Raw genomic sequence first — 19414 nt, forward strand, 5'->3', positions numbered from 1 at the left:
GGAGCAGCAGCTGAGCAGAGTCATATGGATGACAACTATCGATGAGAGGGAGGAAAGATGTTTATAAGTGATCAGTGATGGACCATAGTCAGAAAAAGACATTTTGAAGGCACTTAAAAAGAGAATGGTATATTAACCATGAAGATGTCCATCTGTTAGTGTTACAGGGACAGGAAATGCTCTGCTAAACGTTCTTTGATACTGCACACAAATGTCATGTTTGAGTAAGGGAAAGAAAAGAGGTTGAAGCAGAGTGGGAGGTTATGGAGAGTGTTAGGAGATAAAGTCCTGTGATTAGGGAATGTCCAGAACAACAAATCCACGGTACAGGAGCAAGACAAAGAGAGCTTGGCACTGTGAAACATCCGTGCCATGTTGTACATCATGGACAAATCAGATGTGTCAAGTATGTCTGTTTCCCAAATAAAGGAGAACTGGTGAGAGTGGTGGCCTCAAGGTAAGTTACAGCCCGCTGACAGAACCTCAAGGGTAGAATTCAAGTGCTGGCACCATGTACACTAATGGGGGCAATGCATAGCTTAGCGGTAGTGAGAGAAGTAGACTAGCTTTACATCCATAAGCTACACGGACCACAATGCATCGGTTGAATTCTATGTTTAGTGGAAAACGCCAAGTGTCTTGCCTCCTCAGTGTGAAGAGGACACATAAGACCAATGAGTGCAGCCTCCTAGTGACAAGAGTGACTGGCTTTGCTCAAAGGAGAATATTTGAAAATTGAAAACCATCAGCAACCTCTATCAGTTTCTGGATTGTCATTCTGCCTTAGCAGCTAGAAATAAAAATCCCCTCTTCATTGTGGTTCTGATCTTGATTGTGATTTGGGGAATTCTTAGAATTTTTGTGAGAGCAACTTTCTAACTTCATGGTTCATAGCTCCTCAATATATTACAAGCAAAAAGTAAAATAAAAAGTTCTTCCTGGTGTTTAGTATCTGCTACATAAGAAAATGCCTGACAAATGCTTCTGTATCTCACATCAGCTGGAATAAAATGACAAGTAAGTGATTTTACTTTGTAAAAGGATTATAGCTTTAGAGTAACCATGGACAAAATTTGGAAGAACATGGGTAAATAATCATACAGGACACACAATGGTCTTTGAGAGCATGGCTTCCTTCCCTCCCTCCTTCCATCTCCCATCCATTCTTCTTCCTCCCTTCTTTTCTTTCTCCCTCCCTCCCTTCTTCCTTTCTTTCCTTCCCTTCTTCTTCCTTACTTCCTTCTCTCCTCCCTCACTCCCTTCTTCCCTCCCTCCCTTCCTTCCTTCTTTCCTTCTTTCCATCTTCCCATCCTGCCATCCTTCTTCCTATCCTGCTTTCTGGCTTCCCTATCTTCTTGACTTCCTTTCTTACTTCCTTTCTCCACTATTTCAAATTTAAATTAATTTTTACTGGAACCCCCCCCAAAACTTATTAAAAACTGCAAATTTATGTAGCATTGCTATTCAGATACAGTGTGTAACATTATAACTGGATTAAATGTAACACTATCATGTCCTCAAGCATTCATATTTTCTTTCATTTTATTTACATTTCTATTACAGGGGTGTGTGTGTGTGTGTGTGAGAGAGAGAGAGAGAGAGAGAGAGAGAGAGAGAGAGAGAGAGAGAGAGAGAGAGAGAGAGAGAGAGAGAGAGGAGAGAGAAATATGGAGGTCAGAGGACAACTTGGAAAAGAATCACATCTCTCTTCCTACCAAATGGTTCCTGAGGGCCAAAGTTGATCTTGGCTGCAAAATACTTCACCTAATGAGACAGCTCACTAGCCCCATTAAATACTCTTGCATGGGAGAATGTGCAAAATATTTTCCTAGTGTTTGAAACAGTCATTACAGTTGTTTATAGTCTATGGCACAGTAGCATACTGAAATTTTTTATGTTTCTTAGTCAGAGCTAGTTTCTCAGCACACACTCCTGGGTAAGCTGATTCAAGACTTAAATATCTGTTTTGTTGATGACTTGGCTGTGTGACTGGTTGCTTACATTCTACACACTCGGGTTTCACCAATTACATTGTGAAGTATGAAATGCCACTTGAGCTATGCAAAGATGATAAGAATTATGAAAATTAAGTAAATCATATAATTCAATGATTCATATGTGTGTTATTTCAATTTGCTACACTAGAAGGAATAACGTGTATAAATGTTTAACTCTTGACACATGAGATATTCTCAATTAATTATGAAAGGATACTAAATTTGTGTGTGTGTGTGTGTGTGTGTGTGAATTTTCTGTTGGAGATACTATAAAACCTTAAGATTAACCTGAATTTAGGATACTCTTGTCTCAGTAACCTGTGTATAAGTCTATGAGACCATGTCCAGCTCACAGTATTTCAGTTTTATAAGTGGTGACTACTGATAAAACTTTCTTCTGGGCATTTTCATGTATATATTCTTTATGTAATCAGAAAGGAGGCCAGTTGTTTATTGAAAATTCTATAAGTTATCTATCTTATCTATTTCAGGCCCTGTATTAAAGCTACTATATAAAATCCCTAATTTGAAAGTCATTCATACCACAATTGCAAGGATTTTTCAAAATGACAGACTAAAAGTCTATAATCCAACATAGTAACTAAAATCTATTAGGCTTCCTAGTAATTTCTGAACTACCTGATATGTTTGTTATCATAATTCAATGTTTACTGATGACCAGGCTCTCCTCTGGGGACATGAAGGTGGACAATCGAACCGTCCTTACTGAATTCATCCTGGTTGGCTTCTCAGCAAACCCCCGCTGGCAGCTGATTCTATTTGGAATATTTCTAACCATCTACTTGTTGACACTATCAGGGAACATGACATTGGTTGTCTTAATTCGTATTGATTCTAGACTACATACACCTATGTACTTTTTCATCGGCAATCTATCATTTTTGGATTTCTGGTATACTTCTGTATATACACCAAAGATATTGGCCACTTGTATCTCAGAAGACAAACGCATCTCCTTGGCTGGATGTGGGGCTCAGCTATTCTTCTCCTGTGTTGTAGCCTACACTGAGTGCTATCTGCTGGCAGCCATGGCCTATGACCGCCATGCAGCAATTTGTAGCCCATTGCTTTATTCAAGCATCATGTCTACTTCTCTCTGTACGGGGCTGGTGGCTGGCTGTTACATAGGAGGGTTTTTGAATGCCATAGCCCATACTGCTAACACCTTCCGGCTAACTTTCTGTGGTAAAAATATTATTGATCACTTCTTCTGTGACGCACCACCGTTGGTAAAAATGTCCTGCACAGACACCCGTGTCTATGAAAAGGTCCTCCTGGGTGTGGTGGGCTTCACTGTGCTCTCCAGCATTCTTGCCATCCTCGTTTCCTATTTCAACATCCTCCTGGCTATCTTGAGGATCCGCTCAGCCTCAGGAAGATGCAAGGCATTCTCCACCTGTGCCTCTCACCTGGTCTCTGTCATGCTATTCTATGGCTCCTTGCTCTTCATGTATTCAAGGCCTAGTTCAACCTACTCTCTAGAAAAGGACAAAGTGGCTGCCCTCTTCTACACTGTAGTTAATCCGTTGCTCAACCCTCTCATCTACAGCCTGAGAAACAAAGACGTCAAAGAGGCCTTCAAAAAAGCAACACAGACAATACGACCACACACATGAAGCTTATCCCCTTTTGCTAAGTGCTGTGTTAATTTATTGTCCCAGTAATTCAGTTTTGCGTGTGCTCACATGTTTGGACCTTTCAATTAAATTCTAGAAATGATCCGCTAAACCATGAAAGGTTGAGCAAATGATTTGTACTTATTATTTTATACTGTGTGCAACATAATTTATTTCAATACTTATAGTTTAAAGTACTTGATTATTTAATGTTCTTCAATATTATATTTTGTCTCTTAATTTTTCTTGTTCATTAATTCTGAAATATTTAAGAGAAAGAAATTACAGTTTCAAAGGATATACTTTAATTTTAAGTTTGTCAAGACATCGTTGCTGCTCCCTGAGAAGATTCAGACTGCTAAGATTCTTGGGTGTGTAGGATTTTCTTTAGTACGGTGCCACCTCCAATAAATTCTGTAATAAAGCATAAATGAAATGTGTAGAAGCACACTTTTTAAAGCACGTATCTTTTATATCAATGTAGTATTAGATAAAGACTTTAAGAGTTGTTGAGATTATGAGGTGCAGCCAAAAGTAGCACTAAAACCCTTTGTAAATGTAAGAAACAAATATGAGTCCTAGGTGCATATCACCCTAGCTAGTGCGTAGTCTCCTAGGTAGAGTAGGTACTTGACAGGACCCCTTCTCAGGTCACATATTAAAATGGCTCAATGAGGGGGGGGACTTTAAGATAAAAGAGAAAAAAGGTCATTTAGCTTGTATCTGTCCAGATCCAGCAGCTCCCTGGTTGTTTCTTAGGGACAAGCAGGGGAATTCTCAGAGCATTTCCAGCCCTAACAAAGCTGTTTATGTTGCCATGGGAAATCCTGGAGATCAAGTAGTTGGTACCCCTGGCTCTGAGCCAGCACCTTCACATGAATTCAGTGCCTTAAGTCCCTAGTAAACGGATACCAAAGGGCAGAAGCCTTTGCCTAAGCGTCCTTCAAGGACCTACTATAATCGCATTCATAGCTAAGTTCCATCAATAAATGCAGTAGATCCATCAGCATGTTATATAGTGATTTTTTTTTAGAATCCCACCGGATGATATTTTAGGATAGTGTGGGCCAATATCTTAAAGCAAATCCTCTGCTGCCTTTTCAAGCTGATTCTACTTATATTCAGATAAATGAAACAATGCTCTAGACACAACATTTAAAATACTATACTTAAAATTTAGTGCTTAGCAGGGTTAGTTATTATGTTTCTAGATCAAATATTAAAAGGGGGTTTCTCTATCAGAGATTAGATTTTATTTTTACAATTGACAAAATGAGCACATTTATATATTTAGTAAAATTTAAAAACAGCCAATAAAAAATAGTTCATTCCATCAGGTAAACTATCTCCAAGTTTCTCATCTTGCCTTTTATCTACAATTATTCTCTCATACATAATTGTCATCCTCCATCCCCAAAACCAGTTTTGACATTACACATTTTTTGTTCAGTAAGGAATCCCTACCAGTATCTAGTATCTATGAGAAATTGCAGATTGCTGTACACATATTAATAATTCATAAGGTGTTTCCTTCATATATCTACAATACCTATTTGCAAGGACAAGAGCTGGATCAGTACTAGGAGGGAGAATAAATAAGCACCAATCCAATAATAAAGTACTATAAATTTTCCTACTTCACATCCAATTACAAAATTTTGTGTTTTAAAACCGCATTGATAATGTAAATTGATAGCCGATAGCAGACTGAAGTTCAATTTCTCAGCAACTAATACGAAGCAAATGAGAGAAAGTACATTGTATACACTTGTGTACATAAATGAAGACATGACAATAAAATCCACAAAGTTATATTAAAAGACAAAACTGTTACACTACTAAAAAAACATGTACACTAATGAGACATCTTCTGTTGAGTTTCAAAAAGCCCCATGTAGTTTGTTATCATGTAGTCCTGGCTCACAAAGCATGTGTCAACCTAGACTTCACAAGGAGCTAACTGAAGATTTTTCCCAGAGCTTCCTTCACATCATTATTCTTCAAGACTGTTTGTAGATCACGGAGTTCAACCTTGGGAATAAAACAGCAGAAAAGGTAGACACCATTGTGTCCCTCTCCAGAGGGTGACTGGAACTTGGGCAAGAGTAGATGTAGAGAATGGAGCCACAGTACAGGTTCACAGAGATGAGATGCTAGAAGTTTGTGGAGAAAGCCTTGAGGTGGGCCTGACTGAAGTGGATCCTCAGAATGGCAACAATAATGAAGAGACAGAAGACCATGATGAGCAGGTTGGGAGTATTGGCATTAGGGTCCAGAAGAAGCACATCATAGATGGGTAACTCTCCCTGACATCACACCCCATCTTCACCAAAATTGAGACATTGCAGAAAAAGTCATCAATGATGCTGTCTCCAAAAGAACCCAATATAATGTGTTGTTGGTTAATAGTTCTTCATTGGTAAGTCCTCAGGTATAGGAGAGCACAACAAGACTGATGCACAACCTCCTTGACAAGACCTGTGCATCAAGCAGGTGCCTGTACATGGCTATAGAGATCATAAATTACGTCACCTAGAAGGTAGTACTCACTATAGGCCAGTCTGGAAGAGAAGAACTGAGACAAACATCCAGCAAAGGAATTGCTTTTGTCTTCAGAGATGCGGGTCACTGGGATCTTTGGATTATGGAAGAATAGGATCCAAGAGACTTACCACACTGGGCTGGGCACAGCATGTGTGACTTGGATTCAGCCTTAGAATTCTGGAGGATAAATGTAGCCTGGAGTTTCCAGAGCTCTCCAGACTAAATAGGTTCAAATTTGATTCTGATCATAAGACCCAGGAATTTTGAGTAAGAACATTTATGATCTGATTTAGGTTGTAAAATCACTGTGGAGATAATGAGGGAAGTACATGTCAGAACCCAAACAAGGTGGTAACAATAGCTAAATGATGAGGTGTTGGTTCCTCTCTCTCAAGTTGCAAAGGGGTCAAAAGTGTTCTCACTCTCCAAACATAAAACTGTTCCTCCTTCTTGTATGGTAATCACATACAAAATATCATCCTCATTGCTCTTTCCAGAGTATCTCAATTGATTTCCCACATTCAGACACATTAAGTGATTCTAACATATTCTATTGTCCTTGTTTTCTGAGGCTTGGTTTCTCCTACTAAAATCAATCCTGTGCATGATGATAAATGACAGAAAATGATATATACCTTAGATACACTGATTGGTAAGATATTACAGAGCTAAAGATTATTGGAACATATTATTTTCTATCTATCTGTGTTTTAATATTCGTCCTCCAACATCTGGTAATTCTTCCAGCCATCTCAGTCTCTAGTAATTGTGGCTGCACATTTAAATCAAGTTTTTAAAAATATTGTCTTTATTTTAAAATTCTATCTATAGAAAGTGCATATATTACATATGGAGATATGTATGCTGTAAATATGTTTTATTACCTTTGGTTAATAAAGAAGCTACTTTGACCTATGACAGGGCAGAATATAGTTAGGCAGGAAAACTAATCTGAATGCAGGGAGAAAGAAGGCAGATTCAGGCAGATGTCATCAGCCACCAAGGAAGCAAGAGATGTGAAGTAACAAACCATGAGTCTCATGGTAAAATATAAAATTATGGAAATGGGTTAACTTAAGATGTAAGAATTAGTTAATAATAAGCCTGAGCTATGAGGCAAAAGAGTATGTAAGTAATAGTAAGCCTCAGAATGACTATTCATAATCAGCTTCAGGAACAGGCAGGTGGAGAAAACCAGTCTGGGGGACCAGTGGGATGGAGAATACTTCTAGCAACAGAAGCAAGGGTTTTATTTTAGACACTTCTATTTGACTCAGTCTTCAATATTATTTTCCAAAAACAGTAATTCTGCTACATTCTCTAGATCTATTGTACAACGAGGTGATTCTACTTAATAATATTTTATATACAAGAAATTGTCTAAGAGCATAGGTCTCATGTGTTGTCATCACAAAATACAAATATGTTAATTAGATTGAACATTTTCACAATTTATACATATGCCAAAATATCCTATTGTATGTAGACTTTTGTGTGAGCATGCTGGGGAATGAATCTGGACTGCACGTGAGTTCTAATGTTGAGATATCCCAATCTCCATCTATGCAAATTTTATTTATGATCTAGAGTCTAATAAATCTAGTAATAAAAATTTGTTAACATTTTCCTCATAGACCTTATCTCCTGGGATTCCAATTTCTTGAGGGAGTTGACACTAATTATTCCCAGTCTTTAGAAAATACTTTTCTACATCCTGTACAAAATTAAATCAGCGAACATCTTTTTAAAGTTCAGCTTCAGGATGCTATAATACAGAATTTATACTTCTGGATAACCAGGAAAGACAACAGGTGTAATTTCCAAGGTAAGTTGATCTCATATAAGCAACTATAAATTTGCTATTTCACTATTACATTAGCAGATGGTTATGTGGCAAATTTCTTCTGAAATGTGAATTAATGATACATAAACACCTTCAGGGACCAGGTAACTAAAATGAAGTCAGAGACCTGGGAAAATATCATTTGTTAGCTAACCGTGTGTGGTGCTATTTTGTTTGTGATCTAACAAATAAAGCTTGCCTGAAGATCAGAGTGTGGAGCTAGACACAGTTAGCCATAGAGGTCAGGTGGTGGTGGCACAGACCTTTAATGCCAGCACTTGGGAAGTAGACGTTTCCTGTGAGTTCAAGAGCACCCTGGGCTACATGAGATTGAATCAGTCTAAAAAAGGAACAGATCTCAAGCCTTTGATCCCAGCACTTGGGATCACACGTCTTTAATCCCAACATGAGGGAGGGGGAGACAGGGATGAGAGAGCTGGGTGGAGAGGATAAGACCAGAACTCAGTTTTCAGTCTGAGGATTTGTAGGGACAGGATCACCCCTTTGACCTGAGGTAAGAACTAGTGGCTAACTGCTCTGCTTCTCTGATCTTCACGCAAGCTTTATTTGTTACAGCAGAAAGAAAATACCACCACACCATGAAAAATAAAATTAGACATTGGTTGGTTATCCCACCTATGTCTTTTGCTTCAAATGGCATAGCTTGAATGTACATGATAATGTGATTTCTGTCGAGGCAGGCGTATGTGAGTTATCATAGGGATAGCACAGTATGAAGAAAGGTTTATTGGCTAATCGAATGTTAGAGCTGAGAAATCTGTTTTCACTGGGATCTAATTTATTCACCCATTTGATGTTCCTTTAATTATAATTATAAAAAACACATTTGGGTCAGCTTATTTAAATTTTCAGTTAGCTCAGTGTCTGTGGTGAGTCTGGAAAGCATAAGTACTCAGAAGTGAGTTTCTACACCTAGAAAGTATAAAAACGTTGAAGCATTTTTAATTCTAAAAGATTTTCTGACCAACCTTATTTAAATTCTCAGTTAGCTCAGTGTCTGAGATGAGCCTGGAAAGCACAAAGTCTCATTCACAGCTTTCAGTAATCCCACTTTTCCTGCCAGAAAGAACACCAGTCGAATACATGCTGATACCTTCAGACACACTATGGTCATAGCCCATAATGAGGTTGTTTTGTACAATTTTTGTAATAGCTGTGATCGTTTCAACTGCATGCCCCTCTTTCCTAGTTTTACTGCACTGTTCTATCTTCTCCTGCTTCTCCAAGTGATGTCATTCTTGCTAAATAAGTGCTTAAGTTAGAAAAGCACACAGGTGCTTAGAAAGCAAAGGGGATGTAGTCATGTCCTTGGTAATCTTTTCCTAATTTTATCAAACCTGACTTCTTTCAAATCAGTAAAATGCTTTAAATATCCACTTACCTTGTTGCCTGTATCGTACTTGAATATTTCACTAATTTTAGAAGAATTTTGTCTGTTTCAAATTCTTGGCTACTGTAGATGATGCTTCTAGGAACAATTATGTATGGTTTACTATGTGGATATAGATTATTTTTCTGGGATGAAGATGAAATGTCTGTTTTTATTCTTAAATCATTCACTTCTCTCTCCAAAGATCCTGTCTACAATCAGTATTTAAGATTGAACCCTTCTTTGGGGGCCACAGAATATATGAGGAGTTAAGGCTGTGGTATGAAGGATTTATATGGAAAATGCATGACAGAGAGCACACCACGTACTTATGTGACTCCTATACAAAAGGTTTGTATTCTTTTCTTAATATACAATTTTATAACTGAGACATTATAAATTATGTCTTAGAAAGCATGGAGATATAGTTCTATAGGATATGTGTGTAGGAATGAAAATTATACACATAACACTTGCCTGTCCTTACATTGGTTAAAATAATCTTAATTCAGTGATTCATCTAATTACTTTTTCTTATGTGATGTTTTTAAAATATCCTTGTGAAGTTAGTTAGGAGACATTGTGTCATAATCTCCAAAGTTCACATTGTAGGTCTAAAATCTTCATTACATAAGAAAAATGAGGAAATCAAAGTCCCCAGTGAGGTTTTTTACTGGCTTAGAGGTGCCCAAGCTCTGGAGAAGGCAGCCCTAATAACTAGCAGGAAGACAAAGGGTAAAACTCAAGTTAACAAAAATTAAACTTTAATTGTGAATTTACCATAGACAAAAGCAAAATTCTGTCTTTCTCATAATAGATTGATGCAGAAGAATGCACAAAAATCAAACTGCAGTGACCGAGTTCTTCCTCATGGGATTGACCAGCTCCTTCCAGCTCCAAATTCTCCTCTTCCTGCTATTTCTCTGTGTTTATCTTGTCACGCTTCTTGGGAACCTGGGAATGGTCATTCTCATTTGCCTGGACACTCGACTCCACATCCCCATGTACTTTTTGCTCAGCCACTTGTCCTTTGTGGATGCCTGCTCCTCTTCGGTCATCAGTCCCAAGATGTTGTCTGACATTTTTGTGGAGAGAAAAGTGATCTCCTTCCTAGGTTGTGCTGTCCAGCTTTGCCTATTCAGCCAGTTTGTAGTGACGGAATGTTTCCTCCTGGCCTCCATGGCATATGATAGGTATGTCGCCATCTGTAAGCCTTTGCTGTATACAATCATTATGTCCCAGACGGTCTGTGTGCGACTAGTAATAGGGCCTTATGGCGTAGCCCTTATAAGCACCACGGTACATATAACTTTTGCCTTTCTCCTGCCCTACTGTGGTCCAAATCTCATCAATCACTTTTTCTGTGACCTTCTCCCGGTTTTATCACTGGCATGTGCAGATACTCAGGTGAATAAACTTTTGCTTTTTGTCTTGGCTGGGATCCTGGGTGTATTCAGTGGCATCATCATCTTGGTGTCCTACATTTACATTGTCATGACTATCCTGAAAATCCACTCTGCTGATGGGAGGCGCAAAGCCTTCTCCACCTGCTCTTCACACCTGACAGCTGTCTCTATCCTTTACGGGACTCTCTTCTTTATCTATGTGTGTCCTAGCACCAGCTTTTCTCAGGATATGAATAAGGTTGTGTCATTATTTTACACCACTGTTATCCCTATGTTAAACCCGTTCATCTATAGCCTGAGAAATAAGGAAGTCAAAGAAGCATTCATCAGGACATTTGAAAAGCAATTTTGCTACAACTTGCAAGATAAAATGTTATAGATATAAACATTATTAGATAACAGATCTAATTTCCTATTTCAGAGTTTCCTTTCAGTCACAAGAAGCTCAGATCTTTAAACTGAGATGTATGGATTATAGAATGTTCAACTTTAGCAAAACTATGAGGCTTTGTAACCAAAAATAATAGACTGTTAAGCTCTGAAACAATAAAACTTAGTAAGCAATGAAATTCATACTTCAGCTATGGTTTACAGGTAGCCAAGTCCCTAAATTATCTTCTGTAATAGGATAATTCATAATGTGTGGTGGTTTGAGTAAGAATGACCCCCATAGACTAATGTGTTTGAATATTTGGCCCATAGGGAATAGCACTATTAGGAAGTGTGGCCTTGTTAGAGTGGGTGTGGCTTTGTTGGAGGAAATATGCCACTGTGGAGGTGGGTGAGGTCTTACTTGCTCAAGCAAAGCCTAGCGTGGCAGTCTCATTCTGCTGCCTGTAGATAAAGACGTAGAACTCTCCGCTCCTACTCCAGCACCATTTCTGCCTGAATGCTGACATGCTTCTTGCCATAACGATGATACACTAAACCTCTGAAACTGTAAGCCAGCCCCAATTACATGTTTTCCTTAGTAAGAGTTGCCTTGGTTAGGGTCTCTCTTCACTGAACTAAGACAAAATACTTAATGTTGAATCTGTTCAAAAGCTAGCTCATGCACCAGGGGTAGACCCTGGTCCAAGTGCTAGGAGCCTCTCAAATAGACCAAGCTACACAACTGTCATCCACAAGCAGAGGGCCTAGTTCAGTCCCATGCAGGCTCCACAGCTGTCAGTCTAGAGTTCTTGATTCCCAAGAGCTTGATTCAGCTGTCTCTGTAGATTTCCCCATCATAATCTTGACCTCCCTTGCTCACATGATTCTTTTCTTCCATTGGTCAGTTGGGATCTATCAACAAAAATAAATAAGAATTATGCCTTACCAAGTTCAGCAAAGTGATATTTGAAATCAGTGTCAACTCGTGCTCAATAGGTCTGTTACAGACAACTCAGCAACATTGTTCAGAACTGATCCAGGGTGATGCTTGAACACCACACACAAGCTATATTCACAACGAAATAGGCATAGCATGCTGCTAAAGCTCACCAGATGTGGAAGCAACACATTCCATCCCAGCGATACCGTCCCAGCCCAAACCCCAAATAGCACAGAAAGCTGACAACGTCAAATGGTAGGCAGAGCAGAAAAGGGATTTAATCAGCATAAGCAGTCCTGTCGCTTACGATACAGGAGAAGTTGTGAAACTCAAAACTAGAGTGGTATGAAAAAGAAAAACAAAACAAAACAGGATGAAGCTCATCTGAGCCAAAGCGGGAAGTTAACTTGGGTCATGGATTCAAAAGCAAGCCCGTGCAGTTTGCTGCCAAGAATCATACAAATTTTGAGAAGCAGCTTCTGGTTTATTCCTAATTCCTGATAGATAACTAACTTTTGTTTACGAAGTAGTTGCCATGCATCCAAGCATGCCCCCAGTGAGCAGAATCTGGTCATATCCTCCAATAAATAAAACTAGAAAAACACAGCGGTAGACTGTCCTAAGGTGAAAGGGTGCACGCGAACTGAGCCTAGAAGAAGTAGAAAGGACGATAGAACTGGGATCCATATAGCTGAACAAAGCTCTAAATTTCTGTCTCTCTGTTCTTGACAAAATAATCAGTATAATGTGTGTCAATCGGCTAAATATATCATCAGTTAAATGTGTGTTCTTTCAGCATTTCCCTAAATTCTACACAAATGTATGTATGTAAGTTTTACTCTTTTGGAAAATCTAATAAGTACAGCAAAATGATTTGCAATTTGATTTTTTATGCTACTGTAACAATATAAAATTGTTCTGTGTCATTCATTTTGTAAACTGTACAATATTTATAAAACTTAATGATCTTTCCTTATAGTGCTGGGTGTTTGAGTTATTTTCTCCTAGTCTTGTTTTTCTACACATACTATTGCAATATGTATAATTGTATGCACTGTCACTTATGTATAAGGGATATAGATATCTAAAAGAGTCTTCTTAAGAAAAACCCATGTAAAATTATCATTTCCAATAGAAACTACCAAAAGTCTTTATGGATTAGGATTGGATCATCAGCAACACCAGCTAAGTATATAGTCAAACAGGGAACTCATTAATCATTAATTTTAAAAAAATCTTGTAATTTTTCATGTGAGTTGGAACCTACTGCATTAACCAATTAATTATTCTTCCTTAGTTGATTGAAATATAAAACAATATTAACCTTCTTTCATATATTTGGTGATTTATGCTCTCATTGATGTTCATTGTTTACTCATTCATTTTCCAAATTAACTACTTTTAACCTTTGATTTATCAATGTAAAACTCTTTTATATATTATAAATATGATTCATGATGGAACATATATAAAAACATCTTTGCCTTTATTGTATTTAATTTTACATGCATTGATCAACTATTTCTAACATTTCTCATGTCTATATTAAGAAATATTCATATTTCAAATAATATTCGCCTAAGTTATCTTCTAGTATAAATTTACATGTCACACCTGGGCTCCAGAAAGTTTTTGGAGATCACAGGTCCCAAAGGAATATTAGTTTAAAGTGTGCTGCATTTTTTTCCCTTACTGCTTTTGTTAACAATTCAAAGATGTGTTTGATTGAATAAAATGAACCTGCGTGCAGGAGGCTGAGTCAGCAAGTAGCTGACAAGACGCGGTAAGGAGGAACCAGGTGTAACAAGGGTTTTTGAGTGGGGGCAGAGAGAAGGATGGTGGGTTATTTGGAAGATGCCGGCAAAGTGAGAAAGTTAGCTGCTTGCTATTCAGCTTCTCTGAGCTAGCAGCATTCCACCTCAAAAAAAATTTACATGTCTCTTCTCAATCTACTGAAACTGTCACATCAAAAAGGCTGAGTATGAAAGTACTTAGAAAAATCTTGACTTTTGAGGAGGGCATTCTCTGTATACCCTTGGCTATCCTGGACCTAGCTCTTTAGACCAGGCTGGCCTCAAACTCAGAGAACTGCCTCCTCTCCCTCCTGAATCTTGGGATTAAAGGTCTTTGCCACCACCACCTGGCATGACTTCATTTTTCAAACAAACTACAAACTGCATTACCAGGCTCCTTATATGGCCTCTAATTCCCACTCCAGGTGTCTAACATAAATATTGCACCATCATCTTAAGTCTGACACAAAAAGAATTCTATCTTAAGCACCTATTAGGAAGTGCTTCCTCTCCAATGTTCTCCTGAATGCATCTTTCACCTCTTTGTTCCTCAAGCTGTAGATAAGGGGATTCAACATGGGGATCACGACAGTATAAAATAGGGAGATAACTTTATTGATATCCAAGGAAGAACTTGCATTAGGTCGAACATAGATGAAGAAAAGAGTCCCATAAAGAACGGAGACAGCTGCTAAGTGAGAAGAACATGTAGAGAAGGCTTTCTGTCTACCATCAGCAGTCTTGATCTTCAAGATAGCCCCCAGGATGCAGATGTAGGAGACTAGGATGATCAGACCACTAGGAACTCCTATCATTCCAGCCAGGACAAAAAGCACTACCTTGTTAATCCATGTATCAGCACATGATAAGGAAAGCAGAGGGGAAACATCACAGAAGAAATGGTTGATGGTGTTTGGACCACAGAACGGTAAGCAAAATGTCAAGGTTGTATGAGTTGTGATGTTTATAGCAGCTAGCACATAAGGTCCTATGACAAACTGCACACAGACCCTCTGGGACATAATGAGTGTATACAGCAACGGCTTACAGATGGCTGTATACCTATCATATGCCATGACGGCCAAGAGGAAACAATCAGTTGTCACAAAGAGACCAAAGAACCACATCTGTGCGGCACAGCCCACTAAAGAGATGGCTTTGCTCTCTGAAAAAATGTCACCCAGCATCTTCGGGGCTATGGAAGAAGAGGAGCACACATCTACAAAGGACAGGTGGCTGAGAAAAAAGTACATAGGTGTGTGCAGCCTGGGGTCCACCCATATGAGAGTGAGCATGCCCAGGTTACCCCCCAGGGTGACAAGATAAACAAAGAGAAAGATGATGAAGAGGACAATCTTCTGATGGAGGTTATCTGTGATGCCAAGGAAGAGAAACTCGGTCACTGAGGTCTGATTCTTTTCTTCCATTGGTCAGTTGGGATCTATCAACAAAAAAAAAAATAAGAATTATGCCTTACCAAGTTCAGCCAAGTGATATTTGAAATCAGTGTCAACTCGTGCTCAATAGACAACTCAGCAACATTGTTGAACTGTAAGGACAGATCTAGGCAATCATGCAAAAATCCCATGTAAACCAGTATCTTACTCTTGAGCTCTTTGGATTCTCTACTCCTTTCTCTTCAAGAGTTGTCCATCATGTGACATCATGTGATGGACAACTCACTCACATTATAAAATTGTATTATAATTAATATTTAGTTTTTAACTAACTATGCGAACTGTATTACTTAATAATAATCACTAACAGTTATAATAATTTTAATCCAATGTTCTTACATTAAGTATTCTGTAACAGATGATTGGAAATATTTAACTGAGGAATAATTAATATTCTTTACCTTTATGTCTGGGTAGTTGTGCAAATACCCTTCAAAACCTTGGAGGTAGCTTACTCTTGATCTCTTTGGACACTGTAAATATTACCATCAAATGGTGTCTTTTATATTTATATAATCTAAAATATATATTTATATGATCTAAAATCCTCAGGTAATAAAATAATATTTTAAATTACTATGTTTAGAAGTAAAGTTACAATAGATCATGGATACGAAGTTCTTCACTTACAAGTATAAAATGTAGTTCCTGGCAGATATAATTCTAAATGTAGCATTATAAAATAGAAGAAATTGAGTAAGGAACGGGGTGGTAGAAATGTCTCCTGACTGCATAATTATACCTAAAGAATATGATATCACCAAAGAACATCAGAGTCATGCCTTTAACATCAACAAATCTGATAAATGTTGGCAAAAACCTATAATGAAAATTGTATGAGAAAGGAAGTGTCTACTGAGTTAAAACAAAAGATTTCACGTGATATGCATTATCTTATATAAATTCTTTAGTACAAGTTATGAGATTTAATATATGGGATATACAGAGATCCACAGCCAAACATCAGGCTGACCTTGGGAAATCCTGCTGAAGAGAGAGAAAAAGGATTGTATAAGCCAGAGGAGTTAAGGATATCACAAGAAAACTCATAGAAGCAACTAAGCTGGGCTCATAGGCATGCGCAGAGTCTGAATCAATAACCAGGGAGCTTGCATGGGACCAACCTATACTCTCTACATGTATGTGACATTGTGTAGTTTGGTCTACTTGTGGGATTCCTAACAGTGGGAGGAGGAGCTTTCCCCTGATGCTTTGGCTGGTTTGGGGAAACCTATTCCTTGTACTGGCCTCTACCAGCCTTAACACAAGGGGAAGTGCTTAGTCTTATTGCAACTTGATATGCTATGCTTTGTTGATACTTATAGGAGGCCTGCTCTTTCTGAGCAGAAGTAGAAGAGTGGATTGGTGGGTGGGTGGGTGGAGGGGAGGTGGTAGGAAGGAATCGGAAGAAAGAAGGAGGGAAAACTGGGGTAGGGATATAAAATAAATAAATTTATTTTTAATAATTTGAGGCAGATCAATTCAGAAAAGTTGACACAAAGCAGTAGTTTAGTCAATGTGAACAAAATGCAGAACCTGCAGGAGGATTCATGAATTGAAACCTATGCCATGAGAAGACCCAATGCCAGACACTGCCTGGAAGGCTAGGGATCAGAGTTTGGATAGCCCAGAGATGAAGGATAGAACCAAACATGATTGGAAAAATGTTAAGGCAATGAATGTATTCTTAATGATATTATGCTATACTCATAGACCAGAGCCTAGCATAATCATTATTAGGGAGGATTCATCCATCAGCCGATGGGAGACACGCAGATGAACCTCAGAGAATCCTACAGAATGGGCCTAGGAAGAATTGTAGGAACCAGAGGAGTCAAGGACACCACAAGAAAACAACCCACAGACTCTACTAACCAAGGCCCTTAGGGGCTTACAAAGACTCAACTGACAATCAGGGAGCCTGTATGTGTCTGACCTACACCCTCTGTGTACTATGGTTGTGTAGCTTTGTGTTTCTGTGGGACTACTAACAGTGGGAGTGGAGGAGGTCCCTGACTCTTTTACATGCTTTGGGGACCCTTTTCCTCCTACTGGCTTACCTTATCCAGAATTAATATGAGGGGAAGTACCTAATTTAATTATAACTTGGCATCCGATGTTTGGTTGATATCCCTGGGAGGCCTGCCCTTTTCTGAATGAAAAGAGGAGTGGGAATGGGGAGAAGGGGATGAAGGGGTTGGGAGGGAAGAAGGAGGGGAAGCTGTAGTCAGGATAAAATATATGAGAGAAGAATAAATTTTAAAAATCTTTATTTTAAAAAAATCAAAGTTCGAACTGAACCTGGTGTTACCCCTCAGAATTTCAAGCACATCCTATAGTCCAAACGCAGTGTACTCACATCTTCAAAGATGTCCTTTATGCATCTTCTTTAGTTGCTTCAAAGGCGATTGTCGTTTTCTAAAACACAGGAAAAAAATTAACAGCCTTCATGGTGCTAACTCTTCTGAGATGGATGGCTTTCTAGGCAGTTGCTAAAAAAAATGAGCTTCCTATCCTGATGGACCTAGACACAACGGGAGAAAAATTGACCTGATCATTGGCTCCCTTGCTTCACAAAATAAGGGACCTGATTCTGAGATCTTACAATTATTCAGAAGCAGGTCCCCAAAGAACTTAAGCCTCAGGGGCTTACCCCTGAAGAGACAAAATCAGCTAGATACCAACATCCTGGACAAGTACAATTTGTTTGAGTGCATCTTTTCTCAAAGAGAATACTTCTAATGAAACTGTGTGAGAGTGGGGTGTGTGTGTGTGTGTGTGTGTGTGTGTGCGCGCGCGCGTGCATGTGTATGCACAATCCTTCTTGTGACCCTCATTGTCAAAACTTCCCTCTTTCGTTTTACTTGTAATTATCCTTAAGTAGAATATGTTAATTAAGCAAAGCTGCTGTATCATGGCATTTCACCCATGCATTTGAGCTTCTTTGATTCCACACTGAGACTAGTATTGTTAAATGCTATTAATATGCTAAACACTAATAAATTCAAGTCACATAATTTTCAAATGAAAACATGACATCAAATAAAAAAGGGGAGAAACTTTTGTTTGCCAAATCATTATTATTATTTTGATTGGAGAAGTATATTCATAACATACTATGTTTGTTGTGAGATCAGGTACAATGCCTCAATTCATGTATATTTGGGAAACTGACCTCTGGGTATAAACATCTTAATTTCATATCAAGTTTGCATTAAACTCCTATCTTGTCACTTTTATTGAAATAATTTTTTTCATACAAGATGTTTGATCACCATTTTTACTCCTTCCTTTCTTCGTAGATGTTCCCCTACCCTCCACCCTCCAACAAGATCTTCTTCTCTCCCTTTAGAAAATAAACAGGCAAATAAAGAAAAAGTATGAAACAAAACAAACAAAAGAAAAGAATGGGAAACAAAATCACACATACACACAAAAATATGAAATAGGAAACCGTAATATACAGGGGGAAAACAGTAAGATAAAGAAGATGACCAAAGAAATATGAGTCAAAAAATGCCCCCAGAACATCACTGACTTTTTGCGTTAGCCACTATCGCTGTGCATAGAGCCTCCCCTAAGTTCAATTTGTATATTCAGTAATATACCATTGGAAAAAACTAATTTTTCATTAGCAAGTACATATCAGCTGGAGACAGCTTGTTGATTGAGAAAGGGAGCTAACAATCCATTTTTTGCTCTTAGTGTTGGGACGCTGTCTGCCTTGGACTTGTCCATACCTGTGTATGTTGTAACAGTCTCTGCAAGTTCATATGTGCATCCGTGCTATTATGCCCAGAAGATGTGGTTTCCTTGGTGTTACCCATCCCCTCCAGCTTTGACAATCTTTCTACATCCTCTTCCACATGGACCCCTGAGCCCTGGGGGGAAGGGGTTTGATAGATACATCTCATTAAGTACTGAGTGTTCCAAAGTCTCTGACTCTCTAAACTATGTCCAGTTGTGGATCTCTGTGTTAGCTCCCATCTCATGAAGGATAAAACTTTTCTGATGATGGCTGAACAAGAAACTGAT

General features: G+C 38.5%; 3 protein-coding genes across 3 annotated transcripts; 2 read left to right on the top strand and 1 right to left on the bottom strand.

The window, feature by feature from the left end:
• The first annotated feature begins 2695 nt into the window (after positions 1–2695).
• LOC119819568 (olfactory receptor 9G4) lies at positions 2696–3634 on the top strand. Its single transcript, XM_038337817.2, has one exon. The coding sequence runs from the start codon at positions 2696–2698 to the stop codon at positions 3632–3634; it is 939 nt and encodes a 312-aa protein (XP_038193745.1).
• A 6608-nt stretch (positions 3635–10242) lies between these two features.
• LOC119819463 (olfactory receptor 1002) lies at positions 10243–11196 on the top strand. Its single transcript, XM_038337682.1, has one exon. The coding sequence runs from the start codon at positions 10243–10245 to the stop codon at positions 11194–11196; it is 954 nt and encodes a 317-aa protein (XP_038193610.1).
• Positions 11197–14404: 3208 nt separating this feature from the next.
• LOC119819460 (olfactory receptor 998-like) lies at positions 14405–15349 on the bottom strand. Its single transcript, XM_038337677.1, has one exon. The coding sequence runs from the start codon at positions 15347–15349 to the stop codon at positions 14405–14407; it is 945 nt and encodes a 314-aa protein (XP_038193605.1).
• Between the last annotated feature and the right edge of the window lie 4065 nt (positions 15350–19414).

The sequence above is a fragment of the Arvicola amphibius genome, chromosome 7 (genome assembly GCF_903992535.2).
Source record: "Arvicola amphibius chromosome 7, mArvAmp1.2, whole genome shotgun sequence".
In the NCBI taxonomy this organism is placed as follows: domain Eukaryota; kingdom Metazoa; phylum Chordata; class Mammalia; order Rodentia; family Cricetidae; genus Arvicola; species Arvicola amphibius.